The 25,052-nt window shown below is 40.4% G+C and overlaps 1 protein-coding gene across 2 annotated transcripts in view; it reads right to left on the minus strand.

Annotated features, from left to right (window-relative positions):
* Nucleotides 1-11,924, minus strand: part of TMEM163 (transmembrane protein 163) — a 79,483-nt gene extending 67,559 nt beyond the window's left edge. For both annotated transcript variants that reach the window (XR_013394527.1, XM_028744762.2), the window contains exons 1-2: nt 11,434-11,924; nt 7,818-7,937 (exon numbers count right to left, since the gene is read on the minus strand). Coding sequence is in view for 1 of the 2 variants with exons in the window: in XM_028744762.2 (XP_028600595.1) it covers nt 7,818-7,937; nt 11,434-11,608 (295 nt within the window). In the remaining variant the exon portion in view is untranslated. The remainder of the gene's footprint in view (nt 1-7,817; nt 7,938-11,433) is intronic.
* Between the last annotated feature and the right edge of the window lie 13,128 nt (nt 11,925-25,052).

The following is a 25,052-nucleotide window of genomic DNA, read 5'->3' on the forward strand; positions in this document are numbered from 1 at the left end:
CTGTTAAACTACCGTGCCCAGAATGTATACAACATCTCATTTCACATTAGATATTAGGCCTCCTACCGTGTAATCAACCTGCTTATGCCATTTATTCATTCTGTCCGTAACAGTACACTATAGAGTTGTTTTCTATATTTCATAGCAGATTGTTATCCTACCATAAAACTGCACTATTGAATTTTTTTTAGTCTTTTTTCACTAAAAATACATTCATTAGTCATGCTCTATTACGTTTTGAAATATCAAGACTTGTTAATTAAAATGATAAGTTTGTGTTGCATACCTAACACCCCACACATCAAACCCATAGAACAGGCTCCTTTGGGTATTATTAGTTCCACACAGCTGGAAATGATAGTCTGATAAATGTTGGCTGCCACAGTAAATCACATAACAGTAAGGTGTGTCGTGTCAGGAAGCAAGCATTAATTAGTAAGGGCTGATTTAACTCAAAGGATTAACATCCTCAATCATACAGTGAGCCTTTCTTCCCCACCACCTCTCAGCCACTCCTTGCGATCTGATAAAGAGTTTGAGGTCAACTTAAAACATTCAGCTCATAATGCCTTGCTGATATTGGGTGGAGTTTTTGCTAAGGTAACAAACATCCTGCTACTCAGTCAATGAGAGTTTTTGTCGATTGTTCCAAAGAACCGGGAACTGGTCTGTTAAGGCCTAGTAAAACAATATTGCTCTAAAATCATGTTGTATTTAGCTCTGAAGAGATCTTTAACCTCATTAATAACATTACATTTTGAAGCATTTCAAATACCAAGATTCACAAAACCATGAGGTGGAATCCAGCTGTGCCCTTCTAATAGCAAAATGGTTATTAATCCAACAGACACCTCAGCTAGCAAAAGAGGGTACATGATTTGTAACCAACTCCACCTCTCTCCTGTTGGAAGTAAAGCTGCATCTGAAACAGGGGTGGGGGTGGGGTGAAGGTATTCATTCTTTTTTGCCCTCCTCCTTCAATTAGTGTTAGAGACTTTCCTTCTGTTAAGGACTCCATGATCGCAACATGTAACCTTGTCCTCAGAATGGCTTCGATTATGACTAGGAATAATAAATCTTAAACATCTTTCTTCTTTCAACCAGCAGTCTTACTAGACTATTTATTCCTGTACTCTGCTGTGACATACATGCCCAACTCCAACATCTCTTGCAGCCTTTTTACATTTTCCAAAAATATATTCAGGAACATTTAAGAACAGCAATGAAGGGTAGGTAGTACAGAGGGCTGAGGAAGGGGTAAATCTGGGAACAAGCAATGCCATCAGTACTGCTGGCATGGTCCTCAGTACAATGAATTGTGGGCAAAATCACTCAGAGAGCTGCTACCACTTTGCCACAACAATGGCAAAATACAGTTTAAAAGTGAAGGGCATTTTACACTAATTTGCCACCTCCATTGCTGGTTGCAACAGTGCTCTTGCAGTAGGTGGGTAAACAGCAGAGGGAGGGAGAGCAGCAGGAGTGGGTGGGTGAGTGAGTGAGGAGAAAGGAGAAGCAGGTCTGTTGAACAGCCATTGAGTTGTAATTGGTTGGTGATTGGACATGCAGGGAGATAGCAGAGACCTAATCTGTCATCTCACCCAATCTGCTGTCTCAGCCATATGGTTTAATGCAGCTCGTTACTGGGCTCAGCCTTATTGATAGGTCACTCTACGTAACTAGTACCCAGTAATTAGGGAAAGATTCTACCAGGCTGCAACTCAAACACTGCATGGGGGAAACATTTGGAAGCTAAATTGTAGATCATGTTTAGGGTAATTGATGGTTGTGGTATTCTGCTTTTCCAATGGAAAAGAAGTATTTATTGCGACCGACATATATCTAAGTGTGCAAAATTCATACTCCTATAAATATTCTTAAAATCACTGATTATGATGCACAGGTGTCAATCCCACTGAGATTAGTTTTTGGGTATTACTGTCATTTTTTATGAAATTATAAGACTGCTCCATCTGGTCTTTAATGAAACACCTGGAGCTACACGTAGAAAGCTCCTCTCTCCATACTCAGCTGGCTGCTACTTTAACCTGGTACTGAGAAGCATGTAAATTACAGTGTGAGTCATATTTGAACTTAATTACAAATTGCATACATACACCATGAGCTACACTAAACCCACTAAAAGCTACACTCTGGTTTATGGTAAACCAAAATATGATGTTTATTAAACTGTTCTCTACATGTGCAGAAAGATTAGAACAGGTAAGTAGAATTCATTCTAACTGGCCTTATAAGATTCGCCAGCCTAGTTTTTCTGATGAAAAGTGTAGTTAGAATATCTATGTGCGAATTGGAGTATCATGCTAGAAAATCATAGGTATCATCATAGGTATCATAGGAGCCAACACTTTGGTTCCCCCCAAAAAATATTTGAGCAGGCCAGGCCATTTTGGAAAATTGTTTCTTTGTTCCATTTTGGAAAGTTGTTTCTTTGTTCACTATGCATTTGGACACCTCTTAAGATATTGTGACCAGATTCTGCATGATAGTTCCCGAGATCAAGGTGCAGGTCTTCATCTATGTTTTGATACAGGTGGACAGCAATTTGAATCAAGATGACAGAATAAACTTTTCAAACTGCATTGTTTTCATTTATTGGAATCCCTGGGCAATTCCAGGTACAATGCTGCTAGTTATTAATGAAAAACCTATTCCATTTAAATATATTTCATATTTTTAAAATAATAAGATCTTAAAAAGTGAATGTTCTGTAATTTCTGCAAGTATTTGGCATAATTCACATATTTTTGTCCTTAATTTGAAATCCACTGCAAAAATTGAATAGCCATGACATATATCCTTAACTATAATCCTCATTTTGAATTAGCATAAACATGAACTATCACCAGCTACCAGAACTTCAGAAAGGCTGAACTTGCTGATGACATAAAACAGAAAGACTCAAAAGTCTAAGGTCACATCTCTTCTACCTTCTTCTCCAGGACTTCACAAAGTGAAATGCATATTGCAGCCAGACAATCATTCCAACCCACTTTTCCTCAGAAATTCAACAAGGATGGAATTACATGTTTGCACTGGAACTTACTGCTCTTTAGCCTTCAACTTTAGTGCTCCTTCAGGCAAGGAGAGCAATCTCAGTGCCTCAGACCCACCGCCTGCAATAATCACCTGTTTCATAATTCTGAGCACTCCCCTGGCTCAGGTGTAAATATTGCAATATGTTTAACATGGGGGAGGGGGGATCAAGAAAGTGTAAACAAGCATTAGCTTTCCCTGGTTGTATATTTTTAGGATAATATCTATGTTACATGTGAACCTCCAGATTCTTGGATTCTGTTAACAAACCTCTTGAATGTTGAGCTCCAGAAGCACATTCAGGGTGTCAGAATTTTAAGATGACTTAAGGAATGCTATTGTCTTAGAAATCACTATTATGACTAATTTGAGGACCAAAAAGAAATGTACCAAATGTACCGAAAAGAAACAAACAAAACATGTTTTCAGTACACCCCAAACTGTATACTCTCTTCTGATCATGAATGATAGGCACTCATACAATGCATGCAGCTGCCATCATCTGTAGACCCATAAATCTACAACAGTATTATTTCTGCTGACAACAGCAAAGGAAACTCCATGGAGGGGACAAATCTTCATAGCAACAATGGGGAACAGTGCTTGTTAGTCTATCTTGGTGCACTACAGCTGTTTCTAAAGGAGTTTCTACATGAAATTAGTCATCTAGTGACTATTCTGGCAGCTGAGAATATATCACCTAAATCTGATTCTTGACATTTGCACTGTCACCAGACATCTCCGCCTCCATAGTTCGGAGAATGACATGCCCTTAACTAGATTAACCAACAGGTTTTCAAGTTGAACAAGGATTTAATCCTGCTTTTTGGATTCTACTTGGCTCCAATCATTCCTCATTATCCTTGGTTTGTCCAGAATATCTAATGAATTTTTCTTCGTTGCAAACTGGCAATGCTAAACAGGAAAATGGTTCTAGCCAGACCTGAAATAAAGATTGGAGAATCTACTACAGATACATTTAAGACTGTATTTTTCTGCTTTTTCATTAAACTATAATGAGAAAAACCTCATCAAATATATCTGAATATCTCATGTACCCTACTCTTGTGTTAAAGCAAAAGTTTGCTTAAGAGCAGAAGGGAAATTATAAAGACTGAGGGCTCTTCCAGACTTGTGCTTGTCCCATGCATAGAAAGCATGTATCCAAGCATTTTTCCACTTGCCCCAGTGCTTTCCCCCAGAAAACCTGCTCTTTAGCGATAAATCGGCACAAACAACCCAGAGAAAACTCAATTGAAACTTGTTCCGATTCAGCGGTAAAGATTGGGTTTCTTCTGAGGAAAGCAGCGGGGCAAGGGCAAATCTGGATGAGCCCTGAATAATAGCATGTAAAAATAAACTGAGGTCTCAGAATATATCTTAAAAGAAATGAAAATGCAGGAACACAGAAAGAAAGCAGTAACAGTCTCACAGCTACCGAAAGTGTTGGCTAGCTGGTCTGCATTCTCAAGAGAAGGGGGTAGAAATCACTGGACTTCAATGCTAACACTTTGCCATTGTGAATAAGCAGAACAGGAAGAAGCTAGGAAACAGAGTGCCATAAATAGCAGGTGTTTGGAAATGATTCTCAGAGTCAATCTAGCTATCCCAAATGACAAGCAGAAGTCAATCATATAACACAGGAAGCAATCACCAAGCTGTCTGGCAAGCATCTCAGCTTGAAAGATTGGCCAAACATGGGAACAGCTGACAAATGGAAGGAAATATGAAATATGGAGAAAATGCAGCGTTATAGTAATGAACCATCAAACAACTGAATCATGCATAAAATTAAATCACTCAAACTTTATCCAGGCTATACTTGATATATTGAATTACACTGTAACACATTTTTATATTCGCTAATTACATATCAGCTGACATAAACTTGTTTACATTGAAGATATGTATTGTGTCTGTATTGAATCTTTTGTAAACCTAAGGTATGGGAACTTCGTTGAAAGTTACATTAAGACAAACTGAAAATCAATCAAGCATTCTTAGAGAAATGCGTATATTGATTAGAAAGCTATCTAGACAACACAGCATTTAGCAAACATATAAAATTTGAATATTCTGTTCACTTTATACTATTACATAACATTCTGCTGCAATCAGATAAGTAAAACAAGTATTTAACAGGCAGAATATAGATCTGAGGGTCAAAAGATTAGATGATGCGTGATTGAATACCCCAGCTTGTTGCTATTATCATTTTAATAAGTATAACCGGGGAGGGGGGAGATGTAATCTGATCAAGACTGCAACACTTGAAAGGAGTGAGCAACATCCCCCCCCCAAAAAAAATTTTTTGTCTCCTTACCTGTCATGGATCCCACCAAAGACCTACATGCCTTATTAGTGGGAAAACATGTGTCTGTATATTCTCTTTAATGGGGCATACAGCAGCTTTGGAGATAAATTAGATCACAAACATGGTACCAGTGCCCACTGCCAAAGCCCCACTGCAACAACCCTGATCAAATTTGGAAACCCTTGCAACTACTCCAAAAAGAAATAAAAGCAAGCAGGCTTTCCTGTCACAGATGTCCAACTTACGTATTTTCTAGCTTGGGCCTTTGATTCTATACCAATTAAATCAGCATTGAACATGTTCCTTTCTTGTAGTATAAATGCTACATACCTAATAAATCTATTTTACTATACTAAAATGCCTATGGGTTTAAAACCTATAAGATACTCAGGTTGCAATCCTATGTGAATTTTCTTTTGACCAAGTCCCATTGGAGTTCACTTCTGAGTAGACATGCATAAAACAGAAATGCTAGATGCTATGTTGACTTCATGCTACTTGCAAGTTGATATATCTTGGGTTCCAGTATTAAAAAACACAGGTGTCTCTAAAGGGCACTTTAATTTTTTCTAGGCAATTACTATTATTACTAGGATGTTTTTTCAGTATTAAGGGAGGTGGCTGTAGATGCAAGGATATGACATCAATTAAAAAGCTGTTTGGTCTCCCACATGCTACTTCAGTGCTTGATACAATGGGTGGTATTCAGGCAGTTTTTATTCAGAGTAGACCAACTGAATGAATGAACATGACTAAGTTAAGCCCATTAATTTCACTGGGTCTACTCTAAAACATAGTTGAATACCAGCCAATGTGCCCCTCCATCTTTAATGTAGGTTCCTATGTCCTAACAGGTTTAATAGCAATAACCTGATACTTAGGAAATTGCTTTAACTTGACTGAGTCATGCAGCCCAGCATTGTATACTCTGAATTAAGCCCCACTGGTTTAAAGAGGACAAAGCAAAGTGTGCAACGCACTCTTTTTCAACAGCATAATATTTCAACCAACTGCACCACTCGCTATAGTTGGCATATTTACAGAATCAAAGTTCCATCGAAAACCTCCAGTATGTGCCCTCCCCTTTCAAAATCATAGAAAAATTATTAAAAGCCAAAACCCATTTTGTCTCCCAAGATACTTCCTTTTGCCCTAATTGTATGCCAAGGTATCATTAACGTTGATTGAGGACAATATAATTGTTGCTGTTCTGATTCCAAGGCAGTAAAATCATACCAATGAAACAGGACAATTGTCTTGTCTATGCTTTATTTCTTTTGTACTAGAGGAAACCCTGCTTTCACATTTTCTTTTCTTCTTTCTTTTTAAATATTGACGCATGGTGTGTGTGTGTGTGTGTGTGTGTGTGTGTGTGTGTGTGTTTGCCATACAAATTACTCCTAGTAATATATGCTGAGTATTGCAGAGCCCATTTGGCCAGATTCTAATAGCTCCCCTTGGGAGCTGACACTAGCTTTCAGCCTTAGCCCATCACTGCAGATTAGCACAAGAACATGTGCTGCAACGGCATCCAGTTTTGCTTCTCTCACACCAAGAGATGATATTCTGAGAATCCACAAGCAAGTCCTGTGCGTCTCTGAGAACTGGAGTTCTATTTTTATGACGAACAATATTAAATCAAACAAAAGCCAACTAACTTTTCTGTTAAGCTACTGCAAAATCTTGTACTTCGCATCACAAGATGTCTCTACAGAGTTAAATAAAGTACATTTTGCATAATTCATAGGTTAGCACAACCTGCTACTAAGTGTGTAACATTTAAACTATGCTGAGTTAGCGTCTTTCAATTTAAATGAAGCAAGCAGCCTTTAATTTCATGTGATTTTTAAAGTAATATTTGCTTTAGATAGATGCTTTCTAGAATATTTACTTAAAGAGCCTAAAGCAGAAAAGCCAGATCCACATGGGCATCATTAAATGTACCCCAAGGAGCATATAATCTTATCAGAATGGTGGAGATTGCACTCCAAACATTAATTATGTATTATTAGCCACAGGAAAATAAATATTACATGTTTTGTGTGTAATTTTTCTGCCTTTGCTCTGTATTTTTTTGTAATGCCATCCAAGAAAGATACAGGCTTGTTTAAACTTAATTTAATTTAAATTAAATTCACTGTATTTTTTATATTATTGAGAAAAAAGAATACATTTCCATATCTGCAAAGACTAACAGGAAACAAATCTGCTCCTTCATCTGACCTTCAACAATTATGTCCTCTTCAGCAAAAAAGAAAAAGAAAAGGAAAAAGAAAAAAGAATACACACAGCTGTTTTATTAATTTATAAGCACGGGGCAAGCCTTCTCTAAGTCACTTCAGTAGCAGAGCTATATAAAAGCACACAGCAGCATCGTGTATGGCTTTTTAAGCATTCAGGTATCCAAGACAAAGGCTGAAAGATTTGAAATAGGTTCAATACTCACTGAAGGCAGCAACTGCCAGAGCCAATGTGACAATAATGGAAGCCCATGAAACCCACAGTGCCTTCTTTCTGTAGCTTTGAGCTTCATGAGGTTTTAGTCTTGTGCTGCTTTCTAGTAAACCTGGTAAGGGAATCAGAAGAGGAAATCAGTGTGGGCTGTGTTTTATTCCCCTTTTGAAGAAAAAAAAGAAATTAGGTCCATTCAGAACCAAACCAGGAATTCCTTGTGTATTTTTCCCGTTTAGGAGAAATCCTGTTCACCTTATTTATATACCATAAATAATGCTAAAGCAGGTACATGGGTTTAGGTTTGTCTTTGTATTTCACAGGAGGCTAAAAAAAAAAAAGAGTACCAATTGCTGCTTGGAGCAACCTGGAGCCAATCATAAAATAACCAGACATCTTTAGATTTTTGCATACACACACTCAATTCCTGATCAAACCTTAAAGAGCATGGGGAGAGATTGCTTAAGGTGCCAGTGAAACAGATGCACAAACCAAGCAGCAGCTTGATAGAAGAGCAAAATAAAGGTGCTGATCTGATGCATCTCTGAAAATCAGAGCAGGTGCAGTAGAGGTTAACATACGCCATTGTTGTGCAGCCATCTCCCCAAGCTTGTTGGGGTTTTTTTGTGTGTGTTTCAGTTCTAAGGACCTTACTTGCACTAGCAAACTTTAGTCAAAATAAAACAAAACAGGTGTGTTCATGTATTAAGCTCCCTTCCCCCTCTTCATGTTGTTTACTCTGGAAAGAATAGAATAAATATTTCCAGTAGGATTTTGCTAACTCTTGGCAACGAATGAGACAACTATCACAGGATCAGACTTAACAAAACCCCAATGAATTAGTGGGGTCCATACCAAAAGAGCAATAGGAGGATCTATGCCCTGCCAAAATAGAACACATATTTGTGGTGCAAAGTTAATAACATTATAGTTAAAATAGTGAAACCCAGTTCTTGGTTGCTGCTGGATTCTGAAAGATGGTACAAGTCTAAATTGTTTAAACACCACTCTAATGAAAATTTATGCATTTTACATTAAAATATTTGAATCTTACATACTATTAGAATTGTACAAATGTTTTACAATTTACTACCTCCAGGGGAAAATGGAATGTGTCACCAGGTAAATTATTCCCCTTAAAACGTATGTATTGTGCTTGTATGTATGAAAAGTCTTTGGGGATTGCACACAAGCATCTATCTATCAAACACATAAAATGAAAATAGTTTCACAGGTAACGCCAGACCTTTGTGACTTCAAATCTTCCTGTGGAACATACCTGGGTTAATTTATACACAGACAAGGCTAGAAAGCCTATACATTATAATTATAAAGTCATGTTCACATTTGAAGATTACTGCATTTGATATTTTAGTACATGTAATGAAAGATGTGATGTGTTTTATTAAATTGATATTTTTTCCCATTTGTCTGTAAAAAATAATTCGTAATTGATACAAAGAAACTCTCCTGCTGACAATACATTTATTGGTTTTTTACATATGCTGCTTTAATTAGTATTACACAGATTTTTTTTATTTCAGATTAACTAAAATAATTTTAATGCATTTTCTTATTCCAAATGCAGTAGTCACACACAAAGATTCTCTGAATCCTAACGAAAGTAGAGAGGGGACTCTCACAACTTTGTTTTATACTAGACACTGAAAAAGACTAAGCTTCCCTAAAGGCTGAAGCTAAAACCTTCATACTTTGTCCATGATCCATCAAAATGCACCTGAACACCCTACAGACATAGCATTTCAAAAAGAAAAGAATAAATTCATTGAAAATTTGATTGATTAAAGCAAAAAATAAAACCTATTCCTAACATTTCCTTGGAAAGAATAATAGCTCAGACCTGTGAGTTTGTTATCAATGGAAAAGGAGAGACAAGGAATGAGCTTATGGGTTCTTTGTCTTATTTCCCCCATACATCCATTATCTTTTACTAGGTCCTTTGTTCCTTCTCACCATCATCATCTTACATCTATAGAAGATGTTTAGTGGGAAGATCATTCCCAGGTGAATCAAGATTCCTCTATTCCTAAGCCCAAACTCTTGAATATAGACCAACTTGGCATATACTGCCCAATCCTTATAAAGTGACTAAGCCGCTGCAAAAGGTCTTCAAATATCACTATTTTGTTTAGAAGAGCAGCTCCTAATTAAATAAAAATGGATGCACAGTGACCCATCATACCCAACAAGATTGTAGCCAGAATGCTGCCTGGGAATAGGATCATCCCTTTTTATAACTCGGAAACTGAAAAAGGACTGTGGACAGTTGCAGAGAATGAAGAGCAAAGAGCAGGCTCCAAGTCAGGCAGGGAGCTGCTTGGCTTCAGATGAAACAGAATGCCATGGGAAGAGTGCAGAGAAAGAAAAACACACAAATCTATTGAATTGGCACGTGCTTGGCAGGTGCCTGTTAGGGAGACAATAGACTGAATGCCCCTTCTTTCTAAGAAGGGGTGTGGAATGGGTAAAATAACATGCTTTCTTTGCAGTCAATGGGGACGCCTGTCTGCATTGTAGTGAATGCATTTTAAATTGCATTTTGAAGACTGGGTGGTTCAAGGCTAAAGAAAAGGCTGGTGTTTCTTTGTTTAAGGCTGTCAGTGCTCTGTTTCTTTTTTTAAATAAGAAAGAATGAGGGAGCAAAGAATTTAACTGCATGGTTGGCAAAATAGATTGTGTTAAGTGTGTGTGTGTGTAGAGAGAGAGAGAAAGAATTAAATAAAGACAAACCAACAGCACAAGCTTAACCTTGCCTACTCTGAAGTAAGTCCTAATGAATTCAATGGGACTTACTCCCAGGTAAGCAGAGTTAGGATTTCAGTCCAACTATTAAGAAGGGTCAAGGAGGACAGAGAATGGTCATTCAGATGGCTGTTGCAGGTGATAAGACAATGGACGACAAGCAGTCGAGTTGTGAGGAAAGAACAGCTAGCGGTGGAGGGGACAGACCACGGGAGGTCCATAGATGATGTATGACAAGCAGGAGTGGCTGAGGAAGGTGAAATACAGGAGGCAGGATTCAGCAATGGAGGATGCACGGCAAAAATGGGTCCCAGCATCTATAGGAAGGAATGGGCGGTAAAGGCATAAGAAGGGATGAAGTGTGGGGTCTTGGCATGATATAGCTGGTTACAAGAGCGACGTGGCAGAATTTAGTGGGGTTAAGAGTAGCGATTTATTGGTCAGCGAGGTAAATTAGAAAGTGCTAGGACGTCCGTGAGGGAGATAGAGAGGCGAGCGGGTGGGCTGCAGAGACTTGGTCGGACCCGGGGTGGAGAGAGAGAGAGAGAGAGAGAGAGAGAGAGAGAGAGAGAGAGAGAGAGAGAGAGAAGTGCTAGGCGCGTAGAAAGGAGCCGGCCATGAGGGTGAAGTGATTGAAGGAAGGCTTTCCTAGAGAGTCGCCTGCGAGCGGTGGCTTCGCGGTGGGTCGGTCCTGTTCGACGCCAACTTAAGGAATCTTTCGGGAGCCGGCCAGGTGCAGGGCGCGCGCGGGAAAGGAAGAGAAATGGGCGCGTGACAGGAGCCTGGTTTCTGCGGGGGGGGGGGGATAAGAATGTTGTTGGGAGACGTCACTGGCCCCAAAGACTCACCTCTATCCTCCAGCTCTTCACTGAACTGCACGTCCTCCCCGACGCGCAGCGTCTCCGCTGGCTGTGGGTCCCGGGCCGGGTAGGCTGGCGGGGGAGTGGTCCCGGGGGGCTGCACGATGGTGGGCTCGGGGAAGCTGTTGCTGCCGCCGCCCAGTTCGTCTCCGGACGTCTCCATAGTTGGGCAAGGCGGCAGAGAACGCAGAGCAAAGGAAGAAGAGGGCGAGGCGGCAGGGGACGCCAAGCCGGGGAAAAGGCGCGCTCGCGCGGGGAAAGAGACGCCGAGCCTTCCTTCTCACGAGCCAGGCATGCAGCGAGCGAAAGTGGCCGTCGCCTCGCCTCGCCCTGGCCGCTCCTCCTCGCACATCAACTGCAGGTGGGACCCGCCGGCGGCCTCCCCGGTCGCTCGGCTCCTCCCACCGTCCTCGAGGCGGACGAGAGCGCGCCCAAACTCCCCTCCCCGAGCTCCGGCGTCGGAGGGGCTCAAGAGCTGGCGGCGGCGTCTCTCCACACTCGGAGTCCCAACAAGCCTTGCCTAAAATCTCCCGTTAGCCGAAGCGAATGCTAGGCTGCAGCTAGCAGGAGGCTACACCTCGTGTTAGCACGAGTCCGAGCTCCCACCCGCATCATGGGAAGTTTATGTTTAATTCAACTTGTGCGCTGCCCTATTATCGAAAGAGGTCTCGGTCGCGGCTGGGGGAAGCAACGCGCTCAACCCGCAGCCACCCTTTTTAAAATGCTATAAATTAAAGGAGGAGGAGGAGGGCTCTCCGGGCGTGTGGCGATTGTAGCAGCGATTGCGGTTTAAATGAAAACAAAAAACTATCTCAGCCCGACCTTGCTTGTTTAAAGAGATGCGGCGCAATCTATAGTATGTTTACTCTTAAGTAGGTTTGGTTGAGCTCAGTGGGACTTACTACCTAATGTTAAGGTTGCAGACTTACCAGGAAGTAAGGCTGCACTCCTAACCCTATCTACCTGGGAATAAACCCCGCTAAATTCAATAGGACTTTGAAGGCATGATTAGGATTGTGGTGTAAACCCCACTGAATACAGTTCTTGCCAGTAAATCTGTGAAGGACCGCAAATCTTGAGCCATTCCATTCCCAACACCTCTTGCTTCATAGATTGGTAATCCTTAGAAATTTTGATACGTAGCTGTACAGCTTTGGCCAGAACTCAATAGGGCAAAAATCAGTCCCAGAAAATGGATGTCTATATAGGTAGGTTTGAGGCCTCATAGTGGTATACAGTATGATTTTGTTGAGACACCATCCCTGTTTTCAAACATTCACAGTACACTTAGAGGGGAGATATTGTAAGGGTAGCACCAGGTGTTCCCCCTTCTAAATTCATATACATTGATCAGTGTTTACACAGTAGCCTTCTTACCAAATGGGTGTGTAACACATGGACCACAAGATTACACCTGAATTGCAGGATATGAAGCACACCTTCTGACCCCAGCTGCTATGGAGTTTAGACACGTGGAAGGCGTGAGAAACAACTATGATTCCTACTGCTCCATTTCATAAGCAAAACTGTCCACACGCTGTTATGGACTTCCTAAGGTGAGTTAATGTGATGTTCAGAAAAATACCTGTTAAAAAAGTTCTCAGCCACAGAATGGTCCCAACTGTCTAGATTTGTGGGTGGCTAAACATTTTGCTATAGCCTGTGTGATGGGTTAGCCTTATCCACTCAGGAAAATGCATCCCAAAGGCAATAGGAAAAGCGGGGCTGCATATAGGAACTAGTGAGTAAGCCCACAAAATAGGTGACTATTGGAAGGGACTGAAGCAGGCAAGGCTGCTGATGGACAAGTAGAAGGACAGGATGATGGGTTGGGCAAGACCAGCAGGGTCTCCAGACCTTTGGCTTGCATTAAATCAGGAAAAAGTCAGTTACACATTTTTGAGAAAGTTACGAGTCCTAAAACCTGACTCATTTGAAATAAATTAGGTTTCCTCCCTATGGGGGGGGGGGGTGCAATATTACAGTCACTTCTTAGCAATTTTTCATAACTGGGCTGTTTATTAATATAGTGTAACCTTAAATATTAATCGTTTGGTTTTAGCCACTAGGGTAGAATGTTATCAAACAATTACCATAGTTGCTAAAACCTCAAGTCTGAGAACTTTATGGCAAAACCAAACATATATACCTATATACAACCAAAGTCTGCTAAAATAAAAGGGCTTTTAGTAACAGCAAGAAAGGGAGCCAACCAAACTTCATGGGACAAAATATTCCATAATCAAGGTGCAACCACTGAGAAGACTGTTTCATCCCACTTAAACATGCTTCTACCCAAGTGGAACCCAGAGAAGACCCTTTCCATCCAATTTTCAGCAGGCAGGGTGATATGGAAGGAAGCAATCTGGACTTATGTCATTTAGGGCTTTGGAGGTAATTGCCAATGCTTTGAATTGTGCCAGGAAAGAAGTTGGTAATCAGTACAATGTGATCTCAGAGCTTTGCACTCACCAGCGTCCTTGCAGCTGCATACAGGACCATTTGAAGCTTCTCAAGACTTTTCAAATAAAGCCCCATGTACTGTGTGTTTAATTAATCCAACCTAGTTGTATCTATGGCATGGTTTCTCATGCAAAGTTCTAGCCTCCTCAGAAATGAGCATAGCTGGTCAAATGCTCCTGGCTACATCCTCTATCTGGTCTTCCATTTGTAAAACTGAGCCCCAAACACGCCCACACCAGATTGTAATTACTCCAAAACAAGCTGAAACACTATTCCAGAGACTGTTTCTTTCTTTAGCATTTTTAGATAGTACTTAATACATGCCAGGATTAATAAAATGTTTTCAACATTTGAAATGCATGGTTTTCCCCTCAGATTTTTTTTATTTTTATTATTCTATGTGGATTGTTGGAAAGGGTAATTGGATTTTTTTCACAGATTTATGCACTTTAACTTAGTAATGAACCCTTTAACACCTTAAAATTCCTGGTATAAAATATATCAGAATTTGTTTTGGATATTAGGTGAATACAGAAATGGCTTTTAAAGGGTCTGTATCTGGCAAAAAAGGCTAAGGCATGTGTCTCTCAATCTATTTCCTGTTGCTGTAACAAAATTATAATAATTATAATAATAATTTATTTATACTGCCCTAGTCTCTGTCCTCCTATCCAGCAACACAAGAAAGGTTCTTGTCCATTGTCTCTGAAGTCAGCCTTAACTATGGGCCCTATTTATGAATGAACACAGGCGGCTTAGATTGAGCTGAATAAGGGGTTAGTCTAACCAAAGACCACTAATTTTGACTTAGTAAATTCTGACCACATCTGAAGCCCTGACATGTCAACAGTCCTCTTTTTATTAAACACATCATTTTTGCTGAGCCTTTTAGGGTTATCCTTCCATCGAATCCACCTTATGTCCATCCTAATCTGTATTGAGGGTATAATATTAGCCCTATACCTAATAATAGCCTTATTTACCTCAACACCAACACTCCAACTATTGCTATTATACCAATTCTACTCCTAGCAATATCCGCCTTTGAAACTGCAACAGGCCTCACCCTTCTACTCAGTTTTGTCATCCATCTGGTAGGGGAAAACTAAGAAATGTCCAGTTTATGCCTTTTCCATATATTTCCCTGGCTTGAATATGTGGTTAGATTGCTCAATTGGTAGCACCTGATCTCAGAAGCCTCATACCAGGCAAAAAGATTTCTGTATTGCATGGAGTTAGACTAGATGACCCTCATAGTCCCTTCCAACTTTGCAATTCTATGATCTGTGTACTGTTTTCTGTCTAAGATCCTCTCTTATGGAGGCTAATCTCATCCACACACACTTCCTAGTACTCATATTTAAAATAAATAGTTTAAAGTGGACTTCTGTTTGCCTTCAACTGAAGCTAGTCAGGATCAGGTCCCAAGTACTCGTCAATTATTTTATTATTTGATACATCAACTAAATATTTGTGATTTGATTGTTAGCAGTTATTAGATGTGAAGAATAAAGAAAAGTGGGTTTAAAAATAAATGTAGTTCAAATCCACCCTGTTGAGCTTGTCTGAATGAGGATGTGGATGGTTTTCTAAAGTCAGCAATTTTCATTAATGGCAGAACTTCAGCAATGCTTTTACATCAGCCATTTGAGACCGTTTGTTAGTGACTATTACAACAATGGCTTAAATATATATAATATCTCTTAATCCTAAATACTAATCCTTGAGATGCATTCAGCTGAGCTTTCAAATATAAGTTTATTAAATAGGGAAATGGAATCGAGGAAAAAAACATTAAGGTTGAGCTAGAAGCTGGTTTGTTTTAAATTTTGAAAGACCTATGCATATTAAATGTTTATTTGGTGCGGGGGGGGGGGGGTGTTGACCAGTGGGACAAATATTCCTTGTGACAGGATGCAAGTGTAACTATATGGTGACTGTGTTCCTTATTACATGTATTGCTGTTAGTATTGCAGTATTTCCCTTCATATAGGAGGAAGATACTAAAGCAGGTACAGGGAGCCTGTGGCTTTCCAGAAGCTGCTGGACTACAACTCCCATAATTCCTGAGCATTGGCAACACTTGACTGGGGCTGATGGAGGTTGCCTTCCACCCCACCAGCTCCAATGGGCACCTGCCACTGCCTAGGAGTAAGCCCCACTGAACCCAATTGGACTTACGTCTTAGTAGACATGTATAGGATTGCACTCTGTGCTGTGCCTATACCAGGCTTCCTCAATCTCGGCCCTCCAGATGTTTTTGGCCTACAACTCCCATGATCCTTAGCTAGCAAGACCAGTGGTCAGGGATGATGGGAATTGTAGTCTCAAAACATCTGGAGGGTTGAACCATCCTCACAGCCATGGAGTAATCTTAATAATGAGCTCATACCAATGTTCAGTTGTGTTCTCTCCACTTGGATTCCAGATGTTTCCAACTTGGAGTGGTGACTTGTGCCCATTGGAACTGGTGGGCTGGAAGACAGAAAGCCCAACAGTAGATGGAGCGAGAGCCAATGACAGGCAGATTCAACTATCTCTAGTTTTGTCCCCATCTTTCTCCCTGCTGAATTCTACAAGGACAACACTGAGACTGAGGAGGACAATGATAGTCAGTGACACCCCCTGGTCAGGCAGATGCAGGGAAGACTGAGGTTGATGCTCCACTAGCCCCAATGGACCAGCCTCCACTGCCAGCTTGCTTCAACATCCTCAGCTTAAGTGCATACCAAGGAGCAGTAAGGCTCTGCTAAGCAAGAGATGCTGCTTTGGAGTGATCCTGCCAACCACCTGAGTTATCCCTGTATTCCACAAATCAACCAGAGCTTCAAGAAAAGCACCAGCCAATGCCACACAAGCTGGAAGATTCCCTCAGTGCATTCTGAAATTCATCAGAATTTACCAGCTTCCAGGAATGGGCTATTCAAAAATCTGTTATCTTAACTGGATATTTAGATTCAGTCTTATGATCAGTGGAGTTTCATTTGTTCCCTAGGAAGAGTTTTGAAGAAGCACATTAAAAGAGGGGGGCGGGGCTAGAAGCTGTTATGCAAGCAAACCAGAAAAAAATTCCCCAGGTGTGTTTTAGAATATGTGTCAGGTAGTTTTCTGTTGACAATTTTTGTACAGGTCATTATAATACAGAGAAACCAAATGTTGCATCACAGGTGCCTGAAAATGGTTTGTTTGTCTTTCCACATCGCTCAGTTCCCTAAGAGCACACTTACCACTTTAGTGTATTTTGATACTAAGTGGTCAAACAAGTTTATTACTAGTCATTTACTTCCTTTCTTAGGACACTAAAGCAGAAACACCCCTGAGGGTGCTAAATGTGCAACATTTTAGTGTAGTACTTTGTGTTTTTGCCATAAGCAATGAATATGGTGCTTGTCATCCTGTCAGCTTACATTTATATTTTAAAATGTTTTAAATCTTCATCGTAGTGATTTTAGATATTATTATTATTATTATTATTTCTGCTTCTATTTTTAAGAATAAATCTGAAAGTTTACAACACATTAGAACATCAAATAAAACAATCCTGGATAAAGTATTACAAAAGAAAGTAAAATATTCTCTTAAAGGTTTCAAAACAAAGCATTACAAAGGAGGTTGACTACAGAATGCACATTTAACACAGTAAAGATAACAGAAAAATTATCCTAAACATTTCCAAAGAAAACATTACTAAAAGAAGTCAAATATAAAGTGCACATTTAAATCAGTATAATTAACAAGAGAAAAAATATTGACATAAGCATAGAACAAATCTGCTGCTGTTGCTGCCAATCCTGCCAGTGGTGGTTCATGGCAGCTGTAGAAGCTCAAGCCATAGCTGTCAACTTTCAGATTTGAAAATAAGGGATCAGCAACCTCGAAAATAAGGGATCAGCAGCCTCAGCTGTCCCGGGGAGCCTCGAAAATAAGAGATCAGCAGCCTCACCTGTCCCGAGGACAGTCTACGGGATATCTAACAATCCGGGATAGCAGTGGGGAACGGCACTGGAATAAGGGAATTTCCCGCAAAAAAAGGGAAGGCTGACAGCTATGGCTCAAGCTCGATAACCTGGGTCTGCACTAAGAGACAGCCAAGATATATCAAACTTCATTAGAGTAACAGGAAATGCAAGTACTGTACTGTGCTCCCAGTTAAGTGAGGTTAGGATATTGTAGTCATACTTCAAGTGGACCCATTAAAATCATTGGATTTCAGTTAGCTATTTAAGTCCATTCACTTCACTGGGTCTCTACTGAGTCAAATAACACTTCCTGTTTTGCAGTCCAAGTCATCTGAAATAGGATTTTTTGCAATCTAACCAGGGCCATCTTACCCATAGGCACTAGCGGTGCAGGGCACCCGGGCGCTGGGCTCTCAGGAGCGCCAGGCCGAGAGTCCGGGGCCCAAGAGTTGAGTCTGGGGAAGCACCCATCTGTCAGTTGGAGCTCTGCGCTGGGAGTTCGGACGCGACTGAGCCAGCGAGACGCTGAGGCGGCTGGCCAGCTCCCCCCTCCTGCACACCTGGGACTGGGCAACCTGGGAGGGGGGCACCAGCTGGATCTTTGCACCCCGGCGCCGCATATGCTTAAGACAGCCCTGAATCTAACACAAGGAGAGTGAAATGTGCAAGCACCTGATGCAGAAACAATATCTCCTTTCACTGCAACAGAGCTTTTAAAGAGCAAACATCTCCAGTTATGAACAGATACTACAAAGGCCAATTGAGTACTTTGCTCGAGGGACCTCACATGCAATCAACTTAATTTATTTTAGTGGTCACTGTGAAATGTAAAAAATAAAATAAAAATCTAAACATGAGCTCTGGGCGTTGTTTGAGAAACTGGGTTGGTATTATATAGCTCTAGTAATTAAATATCAAGTGTGGCATAACTGAGAAAGTTTGACATAACATTTTGAACCTCAGAAAAATGGGCTGTCACAGAAAAACCCTTTAATTTTTTTTTTTAGAGATGAAGCTTTGAATTCAATGGCTGTGTTCACAGTTCATGTTAAGCCATAGCTAATGTTCAGCTGTGGTTAACAGGGTGCTAGTGTGTGGTACTCAGAGCTCCCTGCCTCACTCATTCCTTACCAGCCTCTGGAATGGAAGCTTGTGAATCAAAAGTTCCGTGGACTTTTGGTAATGACAAATCTCCCCCAGTGCCACAGTACCAGGCCTGTAGCAATTAGGTACCTTGACTCCACTAGTAGAGGGGGTGCTTTTCCTAGCAGCTTTGGCAGCCAGCTGTTTATGTGGAGCTTTGCCACCAGTGGATTCACAGGCAATCTGCTTGGTACGGGCCACTTCCCTTTACTTTTTCACTGTCAGGAATGGATCCTTTAAAAACATTTCTGGTCCTATCAGCTACAAGGTACACGTCCTACTCCTTCCCCAACAAACCCACTACTCGATCCAAACTTATTATGATAGAAGTTTTTGGATTAAGCTCACAAGGGTCTTGTGGTGGTGGTGGTGGTGGTTTTATAACAAGTTTTTTTTTTTACAAAACAACAGCAGCAACCTTCCTTGAAATTTCAAATTGTTATGCCTGCTTATGAGGCCTAATCATAAGTTGCACACATGACTCTTTCCAACAATGGAACGCTTTCAGAAAGCAAAATGGACAAATCTTGAAAATTACATATGAATGTACATTTGCAATGTGCGACATAAAGCAAAGTCATATAACATTAAATAGCAGACTTCTTATAATTTCAGAATGGTATTTTACAGCTCTCATGTTGCTGAAAATGTTAGTGTCCTAAAAAAAAATTCCCAGTTCCTCTGGACCATATACTAATACTTCCTGCCTGTCACCTCTGCCTATCTGTCTTTCTTTTTGTCTGTTTCCATGAAACTTCAAGCCACCAATACCCCCAAATTTCTGATACTCTATTATATAAGTTTAAAATTGAAATGGAGCTATGAGGACATGCTTTTTAAAATTATTTTTATATTATTTTATATTCCTGTGGTTGGCTTTGTACTTTTTTAATTTAAAAAGTTGGTATATAAATAATTTAAATAATGCAATTGGTTTGAATAACCGGGGGGGGGGGGATGCATTTGAGGTTCAAAGAAAGACTTCTCATATACCAAGGGTGTCTCCTATGCTAGTTCAGAGCTGCCGATTCAGAAGTCATTGGTGAAGTCCAGCATCCATGAAATTGCATAACAAAGGTAGGAGAGTTAGAATAATTTCAACACTTTGAAATATCCAGACATCCCCAATATGAAATATATATAGACATCCCCAATATGTTAATTCTCCTACAGCTGTTTGTGTAATAAGTGGGGGAAGGGTGTCACTCATGAATAGAGGGAATGACCTGAATGCAAAAATTACCAGGTTCAAATCTCAGCATCGGGGAAAGAGAGGCACCTCTCTAACGTCCTGCAGGATTGCTGCCAGTCAGACACTGAGCTAGATGAGCCTGACATCTAGGAAGCAGTCCAATGCACAACAGGTGCATCTTAGTTGTTACTTAGCTATATTTGTTACACAGCTATTTTTTCATTTTACACTGTCTGCTGCTTTTTAAGACTTCTCTTTTAGCTGTTCATCATGACCTTCTTGACCAGGGGTCAGCAACCTTTTTCAGCTGTGGGCTGGTCCACTGTCCCTCAGACCATGTGGTGGGCCGGACTATTTTTTTTGGGGGGGGAATGAACGGATTCCTATGCCCCACAAATAACTCAGAGATGCATTTTAAATAAAAGCACACATTCTACTCATGTAAAAACACCAGGCAGGCTCCACAATTAACCCAGAGTTGCATTTTTTAAAAAGGGACACATTCTACTCATGTAAAAATACGCTGATTCCCGGACCATCCGCAGGCCAGATTGAGAAGGCAATTGGGCCGCATCCTTGGGTTGCCTACCCCTGTTCTTGACCTAGGCTTTAAAAACAAAACTAGTCTCTCTTCTGCTTGCAACACCTGTCCTTAAAAATGTAGCTTCCAATTCATTCAACCTATTACTTTAGATTCTGCATCTCTTAGTTTCCATTTCTTGTTTTGTCAGGCTGCTTGTTCCTTCCTCTCTTCCTCTTGGCACCACACTTCTTAAAATTTGAAAAGGATAACAGCAGAAGTGCCATAAACACTGAGTGTGTGACTTATGTTGGCAACACTCACCCACAAAGCCTAATTTGCAATGGATTAACTTGCCCTCAATTTTCATTTAATTAAATGTGAAAGCAGCACGTGGTATATGTACCTGTGAGAATGTTTTTAAAAGTTAAAAAATTAACAAGCTTTTAGAAATCTAAACAAGCTGCCACAAGACAATGTCCCAAGCTAGACAGGCTGAGCTAAATTCAGAATTTAGAAAATGGTTACTGCTGAATACACAGCAGATGTGTACCTTTTTGTGTGCTGCATCCTGCTCAAGGCTTCTCACTGTTTCACTGCTGCATTGCTGCACAAAGCTTAAGTGAGTGAATTTGATTCATACCTTAACCTACAGCATCAGGCAAACCGAATTATTGGCACTTAAATTAACCTAGATGGAAGAAGGAACAAATGATACAGTTTAATCTATGTAATATTTACATGGAAGTGACAGCCCCTCTGTTCAGTGGTCCCAACTTCACTGTATAAGATTTCAGGCTATACAACTGAACATGACTGTGTGAGATATAACAACAACAACAACAACAATTTATTATTTATACCCCACCCATCTGGCTGGGTTCCCTCAGCCATTCTGAGTAGCTCCCAACAGAATATTAAAAACACAATAAAATATTAAACATTAAAAACGTCCCTTAACAATACCACTTAATCTCTGTCTCTGCCCTGATGGCTATTATAGGTGAGTCAGAAAAAAAGATAACCCGAATGCATGATTTTGTCTTCTACTCATCATTAATTTGTAAACATAAATTTGCTGAGATTCAAGTTTGTTGGTTGGTACTGAAGGTCAAAATATTTCTGAAATGCCAACATCCTTTTTAAATATGAAGTGGAAACTATTAGAGAGAGAAATTAACAATGGTATATTGTTTCTACACAAAATATTAGAGCATCTGATGAGACTGCTGATTGGTGCTGTCACACTCAGGGCCATCCTTATGGGCTTCCTATAGGCTCCTGGTTTGCCAATATGAAAACATGATGCTAAGCTAGATAGGCCTTTGACCTGATCTAGCAGAGCTGTTCTTATGTTCTTAGGAGTATTGGTTGCATTTCCAGTACAGTGGTACCTCTAGTTAAGAACTTAATTCATTCTGGAGGTCCGTTCTTAAGCTGAAACTGTTCTTAACCCGAGGTACCACTTTAGCTAATGGGGCCTCCCGCTGCCGCCGCGCCACCGCTGCATGATTTCTGTTCTCATCCTGAAGCAAAGTTCTTAACCCAAGGTACTATTTCTGGTTTAGCGGAGTCTGTAACCTGAAGCGTCTGTAACCCAAGGTACCACTGTAGACTGATTTCCCTAGTGCTTCAGCAAGCCACATGTTCACAGATTAGCACACCAGATGGGTGCTGTTATCAAAAAAACAGTGGTGCTACTGGTCCAAACAAATACCACAGTAACAGTAGTACCTAACCAGCCATTCAATTTCTAGCCATTTCTACAAGAAAGCACTTATTTGATGTACTTACTGTGTTGCTACCACTCAGGTTACTGGAGGAACCTAGAGGTGCCTTGATTTAATCAAACATAAAGGCAGCCTCAAATGTTTGCTTAGGGGCTTTGCCACTAGATGGCATCATCCATTAACTGCAAAGATTAAATACTTTCTGTCATGACCTTAAACTTGACAGAAAGTATAATGTAGTGGACTATATATTTTTAAAGTTATGCACTTCTTCACTGTATCCTGATTCAAGGTTTTTTACTGAAGATATGAGATAGCAATAACAAAACAAGCACACACATGATGTAATCTCTGCTGTAAAGCTGGAATTATATACACATGCACACCACACAGCAGCAGCTCAAAGGACTAGACCATTATTCTTACGGATTCTCACATTATACACACACACATACTGTACAGAGAGAGAAAGGAAAGCTCACAACCAATGACTGAGTTAAATCTTGTTTCAGTGAAATCAGCATCTGTTCTAGGAAGGGCAACATTACAGAACAGGCATGTGTTTAGGGTCCTTATTGGTGCCACCACATCAATCATGCCAGCTGCATAAACAAATCAATAATCAATTGGCTGGTTCAGTGGATGATACTTTCCCCCCATAAGGTGCACAAATCCAGATTTGTTACTTTGCCCTAAACTGCCCTCAGGTGGCATGGAAACACCTTTTCCTGCCATGCAGAATCAAGCATGCTCTGCTGCCTAGTCACGTTCCTTGGCTTTTTCTCCATAGCAACAACATTTGCATTGCCTCTTCTCCACCAGATTATTTTGTATCTCTCTTAATCACTTAGTCTATCTCCACAATAAGCTTGCCTTGAACGAAGATTGTTGGAGAGTTCCAATAGTTTTTATATCCATTCTCTTTGTTCATTCAAAGAAAGAAAGAAAGAAAGAAAGAAAGAAAGAAAGAAAGAAAGAAAGAAAGGGATTTGCTATCCTTGAAGCTAATTGAAAGGGCAAACTAGATCTTAAGTTAAGCATGTGATTGGACCTTGTGCACTTGGTTTTTATTTCCTAAATAGCATCCAGGGAGGATGATTCAGCTTGAGACCATGGCTTGTGCAGGGGCAATGTAACTTATTTCTTTCTACTGCAGTTTCATTCGAGATTCCTTACCACCTGCAGCTAGCTGTTTGCCCACTGGTTTTTAAGAAGAGTTTGGATGTCATGGATGCTTTAGTTGAGATTCCTGCATTGCATGGGGTTGGACTAGATGACCCTCAGGGTCCCTTTCAGCTCTACGATTCTGTGAAAATATTCATTACTAGCAAATATACCTTATTAGATTAATTCATATTATATACTGCCTGACAGGGTTCATTGGACAAAAATGTTGCAGGAGAAGGAGATTTTCCAGTAATACAGTCACTCACTATGCGTAGACTGGTAGAACTAAACCTAATTGTTCATTGTGTGAAAATTTCTCACTGCTGGCTGTTGAATGAATGGCAGAAATGCTTAATTCATTTTGCAAAATTAAAAGCAGAGCTTTGGAGGTGTTTTTATCCATAGGCATAGACAAAGGAACTCATCCTTAGGAAACAAATCTGTTAACAGATGAGCAAGCAAAGCCCTCTCAAAGTCCCCTAATAGATTTTATACATTAAGAGGTACGTATCTCAATTCTCTGAGTGCCAGTTCTTATGTAACCAAAATGGCATCATCCACACACTACAGGCAGACTTGGAGAAAACCCAACATGCGAAGAAACCTTTCAGGAGGAAATCCACAGGAGGAATATCTCCCCACTACCCCGCAAAAAAGTAGTGCAATGAAGACTGAGCATGCTGACAGTTGTCGGTGGGAATGGAAAACTGCGGGCACAGGGGTAATAGAATGGAGTCTCTGAAAATACTATTTTATCACAGGTCCCACTTACAGAATTTATATGGGGGGGGTGCAGACTGGGAGCACCATGATAGGACTGCTTTGTTTGTTTATTACATGTATATGCCACTTTTCCTCCATTTTGAGCATGCATTCTGATATGTTTGAAGGGAGATTAGATGCTGTTGGCTATTTAATGAGCATTCAGTCTGATTTGTTCATGGGGAGGCAAGATGGCATGCTATCACTCTTTCTATTGCAGTTCCCCATACTTTCCTCATTTTAAAAACTCTGATGTCTTGGGGAAGTGAGTTTGTTGCTCTAAATCACTTTTCATTGTGCAACCTGAATTAGCCAGTGTGTGACTGAATCCCACCTAAAAACAGCAACAGTCTGGAAATGGCACGTTTCTTGTTTGTTTTTTGGCAGGTGCATTCTGTAAAAAGTCATTGATACAGTGCTTTAGTGGTGGATTTATACTGGATCGTTCACACATCAATCCACTTTATTAGTTGTTCTGTGAGGCTTTCTTCATTGCTGTATGAAGGGGTAGTCTTGCACTAGACAGCAACAAAATTGGGACCCAACCCCCAACCCCCCACTCTGGTATATTTGTGGTATTAAAAAGTTACAGGATTAAAGAATGAAGTTATAGGACATGCACTGATTGGAAACAAGGCAGTATGTCCACCCCAGACTTTTTGCAGGCACAA

The sequence above is a fragment of the Podarcis muralis genome, chromosome 1 (genome assembly GCF_964188315.1).
Source record: "Podarcis muralis chromosome 1, rPodMur119.hap1.1, whole genome shotgun sequence".
NCBI classification, from domain to species: Eukaryota; Metazoa; Chordata; class Lepidosauria; order Squamata; family Lacertidae; genus Podarcis; species Podarcis muralis.